The 21292-nt window shown below is 40.0% G+C and overlaps 1 protein-coding gene across 4 annotated transcripts in view; it reads left to right on the top strand.

Moving 5' to 3' along the window:
• Window positions 1–21292, top strand: part of vrk3 (VRK serine/threonine kinase 3) — a 118474-nt gene that overhangs the window by 91542 nt on the left and 5640 nt on the right. For all 4 annotated transcript variants that reach the window (XM_076287940.1, XM_076287941.1, XM_076287942.1 and 1 more), the window contains exon 14: window positions 10071–10129. In XM_076287940.1, coding sequence (XP_076144055.1) covers window positions 10071–10129 — 59 coding nt within the window. The remainder of the gene's footprint in view (window positions 1–10070; window positions 10130–21292) is intronic.

The raw sequence follows: 21292 nt of genomic DNA on the forward strand, positions 1-21292 counted from the left end.
AATGTTGCGCTACGCAGCATCCAGCGGGAGGGTCAATGTTGCGTCATGCAGCATCCAGCGCGAATGGGTTAAACCCTGACTTTATTTAGGTGAAGATAAAACACATTAGCAGTCATTCCATTTGTCCACGCCGCTATAAGGTTTTACGGTAGAGCTAAAATGTAGCCTACTCATTAGGCTACTCGTTACTCAATGTGTAAGCTCTCTATCGTTCTTGGCAGATGTAACCGAATATGAATGTGAAAGACTTGCCTTTCAGGGCACGAACGGTCAAAAGCACGAACATTTTACGGACCAGGAGAAGTTTTCCATTGACGTAGCAGTAGCACATTTTAAAAGTGGGCCTATAGCCTACACAATCTGTGTACATAGAACTTCTTCTCCCCTTACTTCCCCCGAAATACATTAATTATATTCTATAGTGACACCTTATGACCGTCCCAGGTATTAACTAGGGGGCAGAAAAAGACACTCACTCGGTTGATAAAACTGGACATAGTCAGTCATCCGCTTCAAAGTCACGCTACCATAAGGCTAGTAATAGCTGTGTTCTCACACTATCGCACGTGACAATTTACTTAAAAAGGTGATTTTCTCCTCTTCTGGCGTATCGTGACAGGAGAACCATGCCAATTTTGGATGTGGTTATCTTAGCGATACCCTCGATATACATATCGTTGGAAAGCTTAGTCAATGGCCGTTCATGTGAGCACATTAACTTAATTTTGTCAATTTGACCAAAACAACTGGTTTTGCCTTGCAGGGTCACATATTAGTTGAATCCTGACAGCAAGGGCCAAAATAAGCAGTGTGGTGCTCAAAATTTAAAGAGTACTGATTAATTTGGGAACTGCGGTAAAGGAAATTTCTTAATGATTCAGATACAATACCACTGTAAAATCCATGGTTTATTCACACATTTGACTGCAGTTTTAATTCCAGATTCAGTTTAACTCTATATTTAAATGTACAATCTATAAATGTAATCAAACACTCTTTGTCAAATTCAGGTAATTGTTCCTCCCAGTTTTCTAGCTATGGAGCTAAATTTGTCTCAATAATATTTGTATATGCGCAGAGGGGGATCCACAAATATTTCTTGATTTGCATGTGTGTTTTGATATCTACAAATAAAAAAATCATATTTGTAACTCGTATATTGATTTTTACAAATATAGATGTGCATTTGTAAATAAAATTGCATTTGTATAACCGAATATTTCATTTGTGAAACGTGATTCTACATTTGTGGATCACCAGCACACGCATTCTTCGCTTTCCAAAGTTACGTGTTTTTGAGACGTTCTTCGCATGAAAGTTGCACAAATTCACACGTAAATAGGCCTAATTTAATTCACCAGCACACAGAAATCGCAATCAAGTAGTTGGGGACATCCCAGTGGCGGATTTAGCAAATTGGGGGCCCAAGGTGAAGGTATGTATGGGGCCCCCCCATCCGATCTTTAAAAGAGATTGAAAAAAAATGTAGCCTACCGACTGAATGGTGGATAGGCAGGTAAAGCTAATCTACGGGAAAGTAAAGGTTGGAGAGGAGAAAAAAACCTTCCCCTTTAAACCCTGCTTTACTCCAAAATGAAGATGGAAAGCAGAGAACACACAAAGTGTAGCACTACACAAACTAATAGTCACGATAGCCCAACAGAGAGCCCGACCCCCGCCCCCCACCACCACCATCTAAAAAACCCCGGTGATGGCCCTTTAATTCCCCTTTACGCCTGTTTGCTTTTCTCCTATATTATAGGCAACTTCTTGAAATATAATTGTTTTAATACTTATATACAGTATTAATTGGTACACTTTACATTTATGTATACTATCTTATCCGGGGTTTTTTTCTGCCTACACCAGAACGAGCATCAGGTGGCTGAAATGCAGTCATTTCTAACCTATTCCCAACTGCTGCATCTGCTTTGCACTGCATGACATCTGATTATAACTTCACCATAGGGTAGCCTACACAATTTAACCGGCAATGGCTATATTTTGGATATAGGCTATAGGCTTAAATGTCACTCGGACAGACCGAGATAATTGTTTTTTTTTACTCCAGCCGACAGTCTGTCCTGCATTGACAACATGCTGCATAGCCTAAACAAATGTTATAGGTTTTTCTACTTTTTTTTTTACTTGTATGCTCGATTTTAAACTATCTACTTTGTGAATGAAGTTGTAGCCTACTTTCCTTTGTTCAATGTGCTTGTTGAACGATGCTGGCAAGCGTGTCCCTGTTTCCCTGTCATCATGTCATTGCTCTCGTCTCGTTGTTGCTGCACCTTCCAGTGAAGTTTTCTGAGCTGTTAGATTTATAGAACATCTACTTCCGTGTAATGACACGGGCTAATACCACATAAGCCAGTCGTAACTTTTATTATCGTGGGGCAACGCTTTGGGCGAATTCGCGATGTAGGCCTAATTCAATAACGAAACTGGCATGAGAGGGGAGATTTTCTGACGTTTCAACAACGAAACAGAGTTTGCCATCGTTGCAAGAAGTAAGCAAATTTGTCGCTAGTCGCTAGATGACATTTTTTCTTGCTAGGGATGGCCAAAAGTCACTTAATCTAGCGACAAAGTCGCTAAATTGGCAACACTTTCCCAGACGTCCTTTGTGTTTATCTTTCGCGCAACGCACCTTACAGACTAGGCCTAGTCCATTTCATTGTGGAAGTAGGGGGTGTATGTGTAGGGACATAACCATGAACTGGACATTTTACATTAATACACAGGATTAGTGGTAAATTGGTAAAAACACATTCAGAAGCCCCTGCTCAAGTTTAACTTTAAAAAGCACACTACCCACAAATCCGCCAACAAATGGTCCCAAGCACAATACAAATGGCCTGTCCAACAGCAGTAGCCTATATAGTATGCGGCATGTCATTGGGGTTATCAAGTGGGCACCCTCATTCACCGTTGTTTCGTTAAGTTAGGCCCACGACACCTCATGAAGGCTTAACAGTGAAACCAGCGTCCTGGAGACACTCCCCTCCATGCTGCCACCATATTACCACATTGAAATATCCAATACCCAAAATACTCTTAACCAGCCCAGGCATGGTCAAGGTTGGCTAGGTTGGTCCGTCCCGTTGATGTGGACTGAACCATAACCATAAAAACCTTGGCCAACCAACCATCACCATAGGCACAGCCAATCACAAACACAAAACAAATTAGCCAGTTAGCTTAGCCCGTTAGCTTAGGCCCCATCCCAAACACAAAACAAATTAGCCAGCAGTTAGCAGTTAGCTTACGCCCCATGCTGCCCCATATTACCACAACAAGCATCCAAATACCCTTAACCAACCTAGGCATGGTCTAAGTTGGCTAGGTCGGTCCGTCCCGTTGATGCGGACTGAACCATAAACCATAAAGAACCTTAGCCAAGTACCATCAACCTAGGCACAGTCCATCACAAACACAAAACAAACTAGAGGATGTAATTCCAGGGAATTACGAGTGCATGAAAATGACGCTAGGACAGACATGATGGTTGCACAGCTTAATAAAAGTTGATAGTTTAAAAGTTGAATGTAGATTGGAAGTTGATCACACTAGTTGACGGAAAAGCCCAGGTTGCCAAACAGTTGTGGGCAGAGGACACAATTGGCGGGAGTCATAGCTGATGACAACTGACAGTTGGATTGGTTCAAATATTTCATAGGGAATTATTGTAGTGAGGACTTTTATTTTGAAACAGCTTTGGGCATAGGAAACAGTTGACGGGAGTCATAGTTGATGACAACTGACAGTTGGAATAGTTGAACAGTTAAAACATTGGATAGTTTAAATGGTTAAATAATTTAATAGGGGATTAGCAGTGAATACTTTTATTTTGAAACAGTTGTGGGGAGAGGAAACAGTTGACGGGAGTCAAAGTTGATGACAACTGACTGTTGCTAGAGTAGTTATGGTGGTTGCTATGCTGGTTGCTAGGTTTTAACTGTGAATGTGGTTGCTAGGCTAGGGTACTTGAAGTCGTTGCTAGGTTGTTGCTAGGGTGTCCATGGTGGCTACTATCAGAAATAGAGGAGTTACTACAGTGGTTTGCTAGTATAATCATCTTGGTTGCTATGGAAACTGACATAGATGCTTAATTTCAATGGTTGCTAAATTGGTTGCTAGGTAGGTGGTGGTTTAATATAGTAGGCTAGAGGCATAGTTGATGATAACTGACAGTTGGAATAGTTGAACAGTTAAATAGTTGGATAGTTTAAATGGTTAAATTATTTAATAGGGAATTATTGTAGTGGAGACTTTTATTTTGAAACAGTTGTGGGCAGAGGAAACAGTTGAACAGGATCTGTAAGAGAGCCAGATTGTGTGCTTAAAGCCTGAGACAGACAGTTGCTGGAGGTGGCCGGAACCATATGGCTCTGGCCGGAACACTTGGCATAGGATTCTAAGTGCTCTATTGTGATGCCATAATCGGCAATGTTAAGTCTATGGGGAAAATTTTAATAGTTTTTAATTAATAGTTCAAAAAGTATAAAAGTTACAAATATGAAAAATACATTCCACACCTGTCCTAAGTAAGACATATGTAACACAGTTTGAATGAAGTTTCTACATTAAACGGTTGAAGCCGCATTAAACGCAGAAAAAGCGTTAGAAGAAGAATAATAACTAGAAAAGCATTTCCTGAAGGAAATACAGTGCATGAAAATGCAAAAATATGATAAGTTCATATGGTTAAATTATTTGCTTGGTAGATAAGGTTTACTATAGTTGGAATGACTGAACAGTTAAATAGGTTGATAATTGAAATGGTTAAATTATTTAGGCAGATAGTTGACGATAACTAACAATTGGAATGGCTCCAATGTTTGCTAGTAGTTATGCTAACTATGTTAAAGATAATAATGCTAACCAAGTAACTACGCTAACTAGCATGCTAACAATATTAAAATGTTAACTATGCTAACCATATGACTTAGCTAACCTAGCTAATCATTTGTATTAGTTATGATAACTATGCTAATTAGCATGCTAACATGCTAATTATGTTAACCATGTGACTTAGTTAACTTCGCTAATAATTTTTAATAGTAATGCTAACTAGCATGCTAACATGCTAGCATGCTAACTATGCTAACCATGTGACTTAGCTAACTTAGCTAATCATTTTTAGCAGTTTTGCAAAAATGCTAACTAGCATGCTAGCATGCTAACTATGCTAACCATGTGACTTAGCTAACTTAGCTAATCATTTTTAGCAGTTTTGCAAAAAATGCTAACTAGCATGCTAACATGCTAGCATGCTAACCATGTGACTTAGCTAACTTAGCTAATCATTTTTAGCAGTTTTATAAAAAATGCTAACTAGCATGCTAACATGCTAGCATGCTAACTATGCTAACCATGTGACTTAGCTAACTTAGCTAATCATTTTTAGCAGTTTTGCAAAAAATGCTAACTAGCATGCTAACATGCTAGCATGCTAACTATGCTAACCATGTGACTTAGCTAACTTAGCTAATCATTTTTAGCAGTTTTATAAAAAATGCTAACTAGCATGCTAACATGCTAGCATGCTAACTATGCTAACCAAGTTACTTAGCTAACTTAGCTAACTAGCTACAGTGGGTAGGAGTCATAGTTGATGACAAGTAACAGTTACAATGGCTGAACAGTTAAAAAGTTCAGTAGTTTAAAGGGTTAAATTGTTTAACAGTGAAATATTGTAGTGAGGACTTTTATTTTGAAACAGTTTTTGTCAGAGGAAGCAGTTGGACAGGATGTGTAGTCTTAATAGGGCCAGTTTCTATGCTTAAAGCCTGAGACTGGCAGTTGATGCAGCTGGCCCGAACACCTGCCATAGGATTCTAATTGCTTAACGGCAGTCTTAATAGAGCCATATTGTATGCTTAAAGCCTGAGACAGAGTATATAGTTTAAAAGTTAAATGTAGATAGTGTAATGGATGTTGATAGACAGAAAGTTGAATGGATGTTGATAGGCAGATTGTTTAATGGATGTTGATGGATAGTTTAATGGGTGGATGAGTGAATGGTTTGAAGAGGATGAATGGATAGAAAGTTGGAGGAAATGTGTCTTATATCCTTGTAGAATGGAGAGACAGAGAGAGTTGGTCTAGTTCAGTAGAAAGCAGTTGATACAGGTGCAATCAGTTGAACTGATTCTTTGATGGGGCCTAGATTAGCAGCTGGAAGATGATACCAGGTGCAAATCAAGTTAATTAGTCCATTGTGATGTCATCAGCCCATGTTAAGTCTATGGGGAAATTTTGAGCAGTTTTTAATTAATAGTTTAAAAAGTATAAAAGTTACAAAGATGAAAAATACAAAGCCCACATGTCATAAGTAAGACCTACGCAACGCAGTTTGAATGAAGTTTCTACGTTAAACGGTTGAAGCTGCATTAACTGCGTTAGAAGAAGAAAAATAACTAGAAAAGCATTTCCTGAAGGAAATACAGTGCGTGAAAATGCAAAAAATATGATGTAAAATATCATACAGAGTAAAAACAAACTATATTGGTTGCTAGGTAGATGAGGTTTAATATAGTTGGAGTGACTGAACAGTTAAATAGGTGGATAGTTTATATGGTTAAATGATTTGCTTGGTAGATAAGGTTTAATATAGTTGGAATGATTGAACGGTTAAATAGGTGGATAATACTTAACTTAGTTAACTTAGCTAATGTTTTCATTTTTAGTAGTTATGCTAACTAGCATGTTAGCAATGCTAACTATGTTAACCATGTGACTTAGCTAACCTAGCTAATCATTTTTAGCAGTTTTGCTAACTATGCTAATTAGCATGCTAACATGTTAGCATTCTAACTATGCTAACCATTTTACTTAGCTAACTTAGCTAATCGTTTTTAGCAGTTTTGCTAAAAATGCTAACTAGCATGCTAACTAGCATGCTAACATGCTAGCATGCTAACTATGCTAACCAAGTTACTTAGCTAACTTAGCTAACTAGCTACAGTGGGTAGGAGTCATAGTTGATGACAAGTAACAGTTACAATGGCTGAACCGTTAAAAAGTTCAGGAGTTTAAAGGGTTAAATTGTTTAACAGTGAAATATTGTAGTGAGGACTTTTATTTTGAAACAGTTTTTGGCAGAGGAAGCAGTTGAACAGGATGTGTAGTCTTAATAGGGCCAGTTTGTATGCTTAAAGCCTGAGACTGGCAGTTGATGCAGGTGGCCCGAACACCTGCCATAGGATTCAAATGGTTAAATTATTTGCTAGGTAGATGAGGTTTAATATAGTTGGAATGACAACTAGGTAGATGAGGTTTAATAGAGTTGGAATGACTGAACTAGGTAGATGAGGTTTAATATAGTTGGAATGACTGAACGGTTAACCCTCTATACCCCAGTGGAATTCTATAACAATGCCCCAGATTCCTGGGAATTCTAAGAGAAAAGGGCAATTTGAGAAACATTTCAAATAACCAAGAATAACTAAAAATCTAATGAAAAGTGTCAATTGTAAGTTTCTTTCAGTTTAAAGATTAGAAATGGCTCTTTCAAATGATATATGATCCATTAAGAATTATATATTCATGTTTCCCATAGACGGCCATAGGCCTACTCACTTACAGTCTCAAAGTCTTTCACTAACAAAAAGTTATAAATATGGTTCACATATTTATGTATTAGAAGCTGGGAAACAAGATACTATATGAGTACTGATTTCATTGAAATAGACTGGCATATCTTGCACTTATTTGGGATTTAGCTGGACAGTAAGCCTTAGGCTACAGCTAAAAAATGATGAGGATATGAACTAACGTAGGCCAGAAGCATAGCGCATGAAATCGTGACTCATTTGATAAGCATGTCACCAAGAACAGGGACTGTTAAACCTGACATGGATTTACGTTTTGTTTTACATGCACATCATGTTATATCATTTATCTAAACTTGATCAGTTGATGATAATGAACCTGTTGCACTCGTTCACTAACCTTCAACCTATCCTGTGCTAACGTTAACATTACGAGTCTCAGACTAACGTTACATCAGTGAAGGTAGCAAATTAGCAGGCTTTTTTGTAATCACAAAGATGACGAGACATTGGCCTACTTGTATACAAATACATTTTCCTAACATCCATAAGCAGAAAAGACAACGGTGGTTCCCGCTTTGGTTATTAGTCAACATAAAAACTCATTGAGAGAGACATACATAATAGTAGCCTAGTTTGCAATAACTATCTGTAAGTGGGATTTGATAATGTTAGCTTTACTGTACATGCCAGAAAGGGGTAATGTTAATGTTATGTGTTAAGATATAACTGCAAATAAACCTGGCATGGGTTTATCATAAACTTTATTGTTAATTAGGCCATGACCCATCACTGAATTATGCCTATATTTTGCTGGTGCTAGCTAAACTCAAACTCAAACTTTCACAGTGACAGCCATACGATTTTTTTTATGCCAGAGAGGGTAAAACTGAAAATTGCCTTTGTGAAATCTAATTTTGTGGATGTCCCCATCTACAGGATTGCGATTTCTGTGTGCTGGGGAATTAAATTAGGCCTATTTACATGTGGATTTGTGCGAGTTTCATGCGAAGAACTTCTCAAAAACACATAACTTTGGAAAGCAAAGAATGCGTGTGCTGGTGATCCACAAATGCAGAACCACATTTCATAAATGAAATTTTCGGTTTTACAAATGCCATTTTATTTACAAATGCACATCTATATTTGTAAAATTCAATATACGAGTTACAAATATGATTTTTCTATTTGTAGATATCAAAACACACATGCAAATCAATAAATAGTTGTGGATTCCCCCACTGCGCATATACAAATATTATTGAGACAAATTTAGCTCCATATCTAGCTCTCTATTCTGTATGTGTGCAAGTTCTGGCCCTGTAGATAGGAAACAAAGACAAATATTGAACTGTTTTATCCAATCAACACATTGCTTCACAGGGTGGTTGCCCTTTGCCAAAAGAAACATTCCAAAATAAGTGGATTGTAAAATAAGTGGATATTTTTGTTGGGATTTTTACCTGATCATTGCTCATTGCCAGGTTTTTCGTGTATATAACTATGACTAGGGTCAGAATCTGATGCATTGGTCATTGGTGATTCATCAGTCACACCTCTGCCCCAGAATCTGTCAGAAAGTAGTAGTTACTTATCATATTATCCTCTCTAAATAAATTATTTATTCAGGGTAAATAAATGAAAGAAGCATCTGTTAATAATGTAATGTTAATAACAATGGTAGATTGGGCTGTAACGATATGCGATTCGAAACCGAAATTGCGACATTCATATCCACGATCCCGTGTCACGGTGTGAAAAAGCAGAACCGTGACACACCCATTCTAGTGTTTCACACAGTGCTTTGCAGCTTACGCGGCAGCATAAGCAACACACATCTCCCACTTTACTTACCGGTAGCCTAGGCTATGTTGTCCAAACATAAATAAATAAATGTTGCTTTCATTGTAGACTATGTGTTCAACTTTACCAAACAGTATAGAAGTAAACCCCCTCTCCTTGCCCCGCTCTCTCTCGCTCTCCTTCCCTCGCTCAATGGACACGCGCGACTCGGCCAACACAATCCAAATAAAACATTCACTATCGTGAAAGCAAGGACGCATAGAAGACAACTAGCTAAATTATGCTACTTTGTTTACAATAGTTCCAGGCTTCAACCAGACAGCTGAATTAACGAGGTAGAGTTGTAATAGAAATAGTAGGCCTAGGCTATAGGCCAATCTGCATAAAGTTTGTTGTCATAAATATCAGACATTCAGTATTCTCTCCTTTATATCAGGATATAAAATAATACAGATATATTATATTATATATTATATTGTAATCCTCTGGTGTTTTAAGATAGGCTATTGAAATGTTATTTAATAAAATGTCTAGCCCCCCTCCAAAAAAAGACAAATCGAGGTTCGTATCGAACAGTAGGTCAAAAATCATGATACAAACCAAATCGTGAGGTTGGTGTATCGTTACAGCCCTAATGCTAGATTTCAACTGAAGTGCATGAGCATTCACCAAGGTAAATACACTACGACTCTTTGTGTGTGTCTGTAGGTGCTTAAAAGATCTCTCTCATCTTCTGCATCAGTGTTTTGGAACAGAAAAGGTGCCAGGTGAGTGCTTTTGCTCACAATACAATGAAAGAATATCTTTGCCAGAAACCATCGAAGCATACTTGGAAGTGTGTTTTTGAAAGTTGTATTCCACCTACATGTAAAGATGTGAACTGTGTGTACACAAACAATGTTCTCAATGCTCAAGTTCATGTGTAGAGACCCTGGTGATACTTCAAGCAAAGTTTGACGTTGTGTCGAGCCTTCTTTGGGCCAGATGTACTTAAGTTTTTGCGCCCACTGCAGGCGTATTTGATTTGCAACGTGCATGTTAAAACATGGCGAGGTATGTACAAACAGGCCGCACTGAGGAAAAAGCGCAGACTGCCTGTCACGGGAGGTGAGAATGGCTATTTGAGCTTTTCCGTGTCATGCATATGCATTCATAGGAGGGTCAGGGGAAAGTGGGAGTATCGCGTAAACACAGGGGAGAAGTGCTAATAGCGATTGATTAGGTATTCCGCCATATGTATGAAAACAGCAGAAAAAAGCTGTTAAAAGCAGGTGTAATCCAAATTGCAGTTAAATGCGTCAAGTAGAGAAACTTTTAGAGACAGTTGAATCAGTTCAGAGCATCGGTTTTCTTCATTGTACTATGTCAAAAGCAGCCTTAACTTTTGTTTGCCTTTCTAATATCATATTTCACTTTCACGACATACACTTCCCAATCTGCTGAACTTGGGTATTAAGTCATAGCCCTAGTCTACGTGCAGTAAATAGTATCATAAGTAGATTAGTAGAACTACTAGGCCTACTCTGTATGTTGCTGCTTGATGTCTTATTATCATGTATGATCGCTAAACTTTGATTTTTTTTATTGTTGCAATTGGTTAACTCTATTCAACTGCGCTTGTGGTTCAGCTGTGGGCATGCAATTAGAGTTGTAGAGGGGGCAGGGACGGACAGTGATGAGCGCTGTTTACGTAATGAAGTGAAGCTTGGTAAATTCCATGCAATATGGCAAAGCACAGCGTTTGCTTTCTGCACATAGAAAAACTCGGTATTAGCGCTTTCTCTGTACATCCGGGCCTTAGTGTTTTAAAAATGGCTCAACACCAGTCTTTCAAAAGACTTCTTGCTGCTCACCCCACCTAGATCTATTAATTATAAGAGTGCCAACCTTTTTACCTGCCGCGGGAGCTGACTTCATACTGGCAGTCTCGATACTGGCTGTCTATGTACCACCGAGCGCTGACGTCAAAGAAGCAATGTCAGAGCTCTACAACAACATTTGTGTGCTGCAGACAAAGCACCCCGACACAAAGCAGCCAGCAACTTCAACCAGGCAAGTCTCACATCTGTTCTGCCTAAATTTCACCAGCATGTGGACATTGCAACCAGGGGGGGAAACAATCGAGACCTGTACATAAACATTAAGGATGCATATGGAGCCCCTCTACTTGATACTATATACACTGGCAAAGAACGGTCCTGGGGAATCAAGAATGAAAAGAGGCTGTATGCACAAAAACTCAATAGCGACCACTGACTACAAGTCCCCGCCTCCTGTGTGGACAAACCATGATGACCCCTCTCTACCAGACAAGCTAAATGCCTTCTATGCTCACTTTGAGGCCAAACACACCACACAGGCACAGACATTCAAGCTACCAGTGAATGGATAGACTCTTTAACTGTCCACAGCTGTCAAAAAGGCCCTTGCAAATGTGAACCCACGCAAGGCTGCAGGCAGGGGCGCCTTAATACCACCTAAGGCCCCTGGGCTATGGAGGAGGTTTTTGAGGGACTGGCTTTTTTTGAAATTCTGTCTGCTAAACATAACATTTTAATGCAGTTTGGGAAGGGCCAAAATACCTTTCACGAAGAGCAAGCAGCTCTGGCTCATGTGACGTGAACATAGGATACCTTATGCAGGGTTTCCCGCAGAACTTTGCAGTCAAGGCGGCCGCCTTGGCAAAACAAGCCTGCCGCCTTAACTACGTCGTCAAAAAAAAAAAACCTGTTAGGCTACTTGTTAGGCTGTCCTGTTTTCTCCCTTTCATTCCAAACCGTGACCAACGCCAATCTCCCTTCTCCGCAGAACGCATTAAAAATAAGAAGAAACGTGTCATGAATCGAAAAATAATCAGATTTTATAATCTTTACATATGTGATATACCTCCGAATCAGAGCTAGTGAGCAGAGCTGAGCGGTGCAAATATCTCGCTCCTCGTTCTCAAGAATCAGTCAAATCGCGAACAGCCACAGCTCTGTTTAATTGTCAGGTGTGATGAAATGCGTTCATATTCCACTTTTTATGTCTTAAACATTGCAGGCCTATGGAAAGGTTTAGTGGTAGGGTTGTCCAATGATCAAGTTGTTGCTTCAATTTGTGTTTTAATTTATTATTCATTTTCGTTCTTTTGGCAATTAATCCCGACTGATCCCTTTAGTTGACGTTGCCAAGCTTGTTTGTTGTTGCACTATCAGTGTTGCAGTCTTTTAAAATAAATTCTGAGTGAAATATATTGCCGTTGCTCTTAGTTCTTTGGGACCAGGGAGCTAAATTGACCTGACGCGAATTTGAGCGGCCGAGTAAACAGCCACCTGCTCTCAGCACAGTGTTGACTAATCGGACGCGCAAGACTGACAATCCAGGCCCATCCGTGCCTACGCTTATGCTTTCTAAATTATTTAGCTAACTCCATCCCCATCAACGAACTTAGGCTATATGGCCAATATCTTTGAAATTTAACGGTCTTGGTTTTATTAGTGGGCATGCCTCAGACTCGTGGTGTGAGCGGTATGGGAGCGGAACAGAGCGGCCACTCCGGCCTCTAAATTAAAAAGCACTCCGCGCTCAAATTCCATCCATATTACACAAAACTATAAAATGATCTAAACTTCATTCACTCTCGGTGTATAGATCAGGACAGACTTGCGGAACAGGCTGCAGGTCAACAGTCTGACAGCCTGCATGAAGATAAGCATTAATGGTCCAATAGTAAAACAGTGCAATTACCAAAGGGCCCTTGAAATGATCTTTTTAAAGCCAAGGAGGATGGCTTGAAAAAATGGTAGTTGTCAGCTCTGCCATAAGTAGTGACTGATCACATTTGCACATTTTGTTGTTTTGCACTTTCTTTTGCACTTGTTCTGTAGTTTGTAATAGTCTTTGTTAAAATTGCACAAATTACACAAATATTTTGAAATATTTGTATACTGTTGTATAGTTTGTTTGGTGTTGTTACTTTGTTCTTTGTTAACTGTTATTTTGAGAAGCTGATTATTTATTTAATGTAGCGTTTAATAAATAATTGTTAAATATACAGTCTGTAGTGTATCGCACAAACAAGACACCAACCAACACCCACACCCCCCCACCGACACCGACGGCAACCGATTAGTGCTGCCGCACTTAGTCGACCTAAACCGACCATGAAAATTAGTCGACGGCAATTTTTTTAGTCGAAGAGTCGTTTTACTATTGACCGCCTATTTATTTTTGGTCTCACACGGCTGTAATGTTATATTAACTCTATGTTATTAACTCTTGAAAAGTACAATGACTGTCTTTGGATGCTAAACAGGCTACTAAGACTTTGGCATGTTTTAAACCCCACTATGCACGCAAGTGTTAACGCCAGCAGCAAAGCTGCGTGCCTGCCTGCTTTCAGCGCAATTAATTATTAGGCAGAGCTAAGTGGGGGGAGCTAAGCTAGTAGGTTACGCTAGTCCAGACTCTTACTAATATAGTAGCCTATTGTGGAAATTGAAATAAATGAAGTGAAGTGTCTCACGTTGACAACGCAACGGCGTGTCATTACTGTAATTCATTCAAAAACGTTAAACCGAACATGCCGCCGCCCGTGATATCAACAATCAAGGTGCGCGTCATTTCCCATGGTCAATAAGTCACGACGCATATTTTTTTAGCGTTCAAGCCAACTGATAAAGTCAAGTAACCTATGTGGTAAGACGCGCAAAGTGCGTGTAGCCTACTTGTTTTGAACATGCTGATGTTAGGCTCATTTGCAAAGTCCTCAACTCCTGTCGCCTTTCAAAGTCCAGCGTTTCTCAAACTATGGGCCGCGCGGACCAGCACCGGCCGTAACGTGGACATTGCTGGTCCGGAGCCGCGGAGTGAAATTATTCCCGGGGCTTCGTCTGATAATTTGCTGCGCAATTGATCAAGGAACCGCGGACCGACAGAAAAAGAAAACAAACTTTTCTGCAATCAGTATGAATTACTTGCTAATTTGGTGTCATCAAACATAGAGGCATACAATTAAGTGGTGGTATGAGCGTTCATTCAATGCGCGAGAGAAACTGAAACCACTTGATAATGTTGGTAGCAAATCTCCAATTCAACCTATTGGAAAGCTATTTAATTATGAAACTACATTTAATAGAACAATGTGGGTTTATGCAACTTCCATAAAAACAGAGCACAGACTGTAATACACTATATAGAGTATTGTATAGTCAAATTTGAATAATGTGGCCAAAAGCTTGTGGCATAATTAAATATGTAAATATTCTTTCCATTTGCCTACCAGTATATGATGCTTGCATGAGGGAAACATCCCAAAACGATGACACCCATATAATTGCTGTTGTTTTGAGAAGTATTTATCATGCAACCATGCAAAAGCAATGGAACTATTCTAATTATATTTTACATTAGTAAAGCAGTCCTCTGATGTGCATGTTTTCAAACTTTTTGTGAACAATGTTAGCACTTTAAACACTGGCTGCTTTGAAGTGCATGTATAACAATATAGCATAACAATAATAATTGTGATGTGATATAATGATAATTTGATGGGGGGTGGGTTCATGTAGGTGGGCCCTATGACCCCAAAGTATGCCATGACCAGGCCTCAGGTCAAAGAAGTTGTCTATGTCGATGGCAACACTGGCATGCAAATAAAGTCTATCAAAGGTCTGACATTACTGTAGATCTGAAGGTAGCATTTTAAATGGGTGTTTTTTTTTTAATACATAATGTTTTTGAACAGTTTACTTACAGTAATACAGCTTCTAACAAAAGTAGGGTGATATATATTTTACGTTTTCCCTTTAGTTGAGTTCAAAATAAAACGTACACAACAAAATAACAAACACTTGATTTAAAAAAAAAAAATAGTCGTTTAGATTAGTCGACTAATCGAAAAATTAGGCGAAAGATTAGTCGTTAGAAAATTAGTCGTATGTGGCAGCACTACAAACGATACAATTACCCCCCCCCCCCCCCCAAACACATTTCCTACGGGAAACCCTGCTTATGTATTATCACTTCACTGCCAGACACTACCCTACATGGAGAAATATCTCACGTTTACAATGGAGAAAACATATTATTTGTGCGAATGGGCTAGCACAAACATAGCTTTTGGTGAACGGAGATGCAGATCACTAATTCATTTCTTTGCGCAACAGCCCATGTTCTGCATTCACTCCAGTGAGACAAGTGAAATAACTGTTTTTCAAGCTGTTTCATTGCCAAGCTATTTGCTATGATATTATTTCATTGCCAAGCTATTTGCTATGATATTATTATTAATAGTCTTTGTTAAAATTGCACAAATTACACAAATATTTTGAAATATTTGTATACTGTTGTATAGTTTGTCTGGTGTTGTTACTTTGTTCTTTGTTAACTGTTATTTTGAGAAGCTGGTTATTTATTTAATGTAGTGTTTAATAAATAATTGTTAAATATACAGTCTGTAGTGTATCGCACAAACAAGACACCAACCAACACCCACACCCCCCCACCGACGGCAACCGATACAAGAACCCCCCACCCAACCCCCCCCCCCCCAAACACATTTCCTGCGGGAAACCCTGCTTAGTATGTATTATCACTTCACTGCCCGACACTACCCTACATGGAGAAATATCTCACGTTAACAATAGAGAAAACATATTATTTGTGCGAATGGGCTAGCACAAACATAGCTTTTGGTGAATGGAGATGCAGATCACTAATTCATTTCTTTGCGCAACAGCCCATGTTCTGCATTCATTCCAGTGAGACAAGTGAAATAACTGTTTTTCAAGCCAAGCTATTTGCTATGATATTTACCTGCTATGCCTTATGTTTTCATGGACAGTTGCAGGAATCCACGTCATTCATTATATTGTTGCTTCTAACCTACCCACGTTATCTCCAGAGGTTTTCAGTTTGTCAGTTTCAGCCTCTCCTCTACACCCGTTGAGATTTATTAGGATATTGTTACATTTGTTACACTTCAGAAGAGAAGACAAAGGGGGCCTCTGCACTGATGTCATTGTAGCAGTGTGATGTGCTCAGTTATTTGGTAGGCTAGCTCCAGAGTAATGACGCCGCAAATACGGACACTGCCGTTTATTTTCATTATTAATTATTATTATTATTATTATTATTATTATTAGTCAAGTCAAGTTTATTTATATAGCGCATTTCATACACAGAGGACATTCAATGTGCTTTACATAAACAAAACCAAACAATAATAACAAATAAAAGCATAGAAGGGCAATATGTAAGGGATAATGTATAGAACACCGGTCATTATTGGGAAAATAAGTCCCGACAGGGCGAACCGGACCCCGACGCACAGCAGAGGGGTCTTGTTCCGCCCTCAAGGGACTTATTTTTCCAATAATCACCGGCGTTCTATACATTATTCCACTTATTACACGGCTACTTGCCAAAACGCAATAATAAACTCCCCACGATATGACTTTAGCCTACATAGCCTAGCCTATTTGTTACCGTTCATCGCGGCATTTGCTGAAACAAATAGTTTGCAACAACACACGCTGAACTTGAATCAAACATTCTTTGGTCTGATCAACCGTTTGCCTTTACTTTTGAATGAAGTTCCAGTCCTTGCGTAGTGATATGAAATACCTGAATTAGAAGCACAAACTCCGTTGCCATTGACAGCGGTCATTATTTTTTTCAGAGGTCCTTTCCTCGGAAATAATGACCGCTAGAACTTTGGGAAATCCCATTCAAGTCAATGGAGCGTTCTCCTTGCCTTGTGAAGAGCCGTGTAATAAAGTCAAAGAATATTTCAAAAGGTAAAGATCATAATAAAAAGAAAATATAAAACACAAGGTAAAATCACTTAAACATAAAGAATAATTAGTAAGCAAAAACAAAGGCAAAAGTAGTAAAAAAAAGTAATAAAAGACAAGGTAGAATAATTATCAAGCATCTGAGAACAGTTTGGTCTTAAGTCTAGATTTAAAACTGGCTACAGTTGGGGCCTTTTTGTAGAAACACTCACAAAAAAGCAATGAACAAAAAAGAAATCCCTTCAGGGTCGTAACAGCCTGAAAAAACAGTAACAAGTCTGAAAAATCATTTTGGTTTTCATTTTCAGAGCAACCAAACACCTTGTGGGAATATACAAAGATTTTTTAAATATGTGTTTCTTTATTCTCCACGATCCCTTCTTTTTAAAAACACCAATTTACCAATTTGGTAACATAGGTACACCTAGTCATTTTTTCAGAATTTTTTGAGACCTAAGTGCGTGGGCCCTGGTTGAATTGACGTGGAATGACCCATCCAAAAGTTGGTCTACAGCTGAGCCGCATAGCAGCTAAAAGCTGCTTCACCATGTTTAGTTCTAACAGTAGGTTTTACTAACAGGTTCTTCACCTGGGACCTGAGAGGACAAGAAGGTGTGTACTGCTGAAGCATGTCTGATAGGTATTTAGGTCCTGCTCCATTTACTGATTTATAAACAAGCAATAGTGCTTTAAAGTCAATTCTGTGACTTACTGGAAGCCAGTGCAAGGACTTAAGAATTGGAGTAATGTGGTCAGTTCTTTTAGTTTTTGTTAGAATCCTAGCTGCTGCATGTTGTATCACCTGAAGCTGTTTAATAGTCTTTTTAGGAAGGCCTGTGAACAGTCCATTGCAGTAATCAACCCTGCTGGAGATAAATGCATGAATGAGTTTTTCTAAGTCATATTTTGACATCAGCCCTCTGAGTTTGGCAATATTTTTGAGGTGGTAAAAAGCTGATTTAGTTATCGCTTTCATGTGGCTGTTGAAATTTAGATCACTGTCAATTAATACAATTAATAAGATTTGTAATAGTATCCTTTGTCTTCAACCCTTTTGTTACAAGGAGAGTGGCAACCCTAAGTCTTTCCTCCTTTTTACCAAATATAATTCATTCATGAAACCTTGGAAGACTTAGTTTTTCACATGGCTACCCTGGATTCACAATTGACAGTGTAAACAAAGTGCGTGGGGGTATTGTTTCCATTGTATCATCTCCCTCTTTCTCACACATCCTTCTTACTATGTGTTGTTAGATGTCTTTAAATACTTTCAAGAGGCCCCTCATTGGTGGAGGCCCCTGGGCTGAAGCCCAGGTAATCCCCTGCATTAAGGCGCCAGTGACCAAGGAGACGATGATACAGTGGGCATTACTTTGAAATGGCCACTTCATTCGCACATTACGTGACATGAAGCTGCGTGAAACTTTAGTACCACTTTCAGCCACTGTGAGTCGCTCTCCCAGCCTATGAATTCAATAACAAAATAAATCATGCATAATTAAAAATTACCTCGATTTAGGCTACTTGGGTATGGCATAAGGCTTGGTTACACAGTGGTCACGCACAATGTCACGCACAAAGCCTATGGCAGGGCATTCAGGCCCTCACGGACTACAAGCCCGCGCCACAGAGCTGCGAGAGCAACATCCCTCTGCTCAACAACCTGAACCGCTTCTTTGCTCGCTTTGAAGCACAAAACAGCACCTGCCCACAGAAGACCCATCCCCCTCTACATGAGCAGCCCCTGTGCCTCTCTGCCGACAGTGTGAAGAGGACACTTTCTGCTATCAACACCCGTAAGGCAACAGGTCCAGACAACATCCCTGGTCGTGCGCTGAAGGACTGCGCAGGGGAGCTTAAGGATGTCTTCACAGACATCTTTAACACTTCCCTAAAGCAAGCCATCGTCCCATCTTGTTTCAAAGCTGCCACCATCATACCTGTGCCGAAGAAAACTGCTCCATCCTGCTTCAATGACTACCGCCCTGTGGCACTGACACGCATCATCATGAAGTGCTTTGAGCGGCTTGTCATGTCACATATCAAATCCATTCTCCCCCCCACCCTGGACCCCTTCCAGTTTGCATACCGAGCCAAACGGTCTACAGAGGATGCAATCTGCTCTGCCCTCCACCCAGCCCTCACCCACCTGGAAAAAAGAGACTCATATGTGAGATTGCTGTTTATAGACTTCAGTTCTGCATTCAACACCATAATACCACAACAACTCATCTGCAAACTTGACAAACTGGGACTCAGTACCTACCTCTGCAACTGGCTACTGGACTTCCTCTGTCAGAGGCCTCAAGTAGTACGTGTTGGCAACAATACCTCAAGCAGCATCACACTGAGCACAGGGGGCCCCCAAGGCTGCGTGCTCAGTCCGCTGCTCTTCACCCTGCTGACGCATGACTGCACTGCAACCTACAGCAACAATCACATAGTGAAATTTGCTGACGACACAACTCTGGTGGGTCTCATCACCAAGGGCGACGAGACTCAATACAGGTTGGAGGTCGACCATCTGACCACGTGGTGCAGGGACAACAACCTCCTGCTGAACGTCAGCAAGACCAAAGAAATTGTTGTTGACTTCCGGAGAGGTCACACCCAACACCTGCCACTGACCATCGACGGTGCTGTGGTGGAGAGAGCGAGCAGCACCAAATTCCTGGGGGTGCACATCAGTGAAGACCTCTCCTGGACCACCAACACAGCATCACTGGCGAAGAGAGCTCAGCGCCGCCTGTACTTCCTGCGGAAACTCAGGCGAGCAAGTGCTCCACCAGCCATCATGACCACATTCTACCGAGGCACCATTGAGAGCATCCTCTCCAGCTGTATCGCTGTGTGGGGCGGAAGCTGCACTGAATACAACAGGAAAGCCCTGCAGCGCATAGTGAACACAGCTGGAAGGATTATTGGTGCTTCACTCCCCTCCCTGAAGGACATTTACACCACCAACCTCACCCGCAAGGCGACCAAAATTGTGAGTGATGCAAGTCACCCCGCTCACAATCTGTTTGATCTACTGCCCTCTGGGAAGAGGTACAGAAGCCTGCGCTCCCGCACTACCAGACTCACCAACAGCTTCATACACCAAGCTGTTAGGATGCTGAACTCTCTCCCTCCTCTCCCCCCTCCACCCTCAGCTACATAACATCCTGGACATTGGAACCAAAATGGCCGCCTGCACCACTCCACTTGCACACTTGTACACTTTGCAACTTGTTGTTGTTGTCCTGAAAACACAACACTTCTGCTGCTCTTACATAACTTGCACCACTATGCCACTTTATTTCTTACTTAGGTCAAACAGAACTACCTCAGCCTCTTACTGGCCTGACTTTGCACTAGTATTTTATTTTATTGACTGTCTATGCACAATTTCAACCAAATTTTGCTGCTCTTATTTTTTCATTATTTTTTTTATCTTATTTACTTATTTACTTACTTTTTTGTTTACTTGAATGTTATGTTTGTCTGTGGACTTAAAATTGGTAAAATATGTCTTGTCTCCACCGTGGGATAGTGAGAAACGTAATTTCGATCTCTTTGTATGTCTGGAACATGTGAAGAAATTGACAATAAAGCTGACTTTGACTTTGACTTTGACTTTGGTTAACGAAAATCGAAATCTGCTTTTGATACCGTGCCGCTCCACAAAATGAAAAAATATCTTAATTTGCTGTCTACGTTATTGTCCATGAAGGCATATCTGGCAAGTTGTTATTTTATGAAGACGTAAATTGTTGCTTTGCTTTCATTAATGGTTTCGCTATAATCAAGTTTGCAAGGAGACATAACGTGTGAGCCAGAGGAGGCTCCTTCATTGAGGAAAGGGAGGAACACCCTCCCTAAAATTTCAGAGAAAAATAAAAAATATATAAAGTAAATTACTATTCTGATAAATTACTGTTAATATATTACTATTTGAACACTTTAAATGAACAAAATCGTTCCCCTAGGTCAAAATGCCAACAGCACCCCCTATCGAAATTGAAAATTACTGTATGGAGGAGCTTCCTCCTCAAGCCCCTCATTGAAGTCCATTATAAACGCCTCGGACCCCAGCGGCTCGTGAATCACATCGTTTTCAATGGCCAAGGGAGGTAGCTCCTCCGTACAGTAATTTTCAATTGCGATAGGGGG

This window comes from Alosa pseudoharengus, unplaced genomic scaffold, assembly GCF_046254945.1.
Source record: "Alosa pseudoharengus isolate Yale_2024_CS ecotype anadromous, Long Island Sound unplaced genomic scaffold, YU_APseudo_1.1 YU_APseudo_1.1_scf_16, whole genome shotgun sequence".
NCBI classification, from domain to species: Eukaryota; Metazoa; Chordata; class Actinopteri; order Clupeiformes; family Clupeidae; genus Alosa; species Alosa pseudoharengus.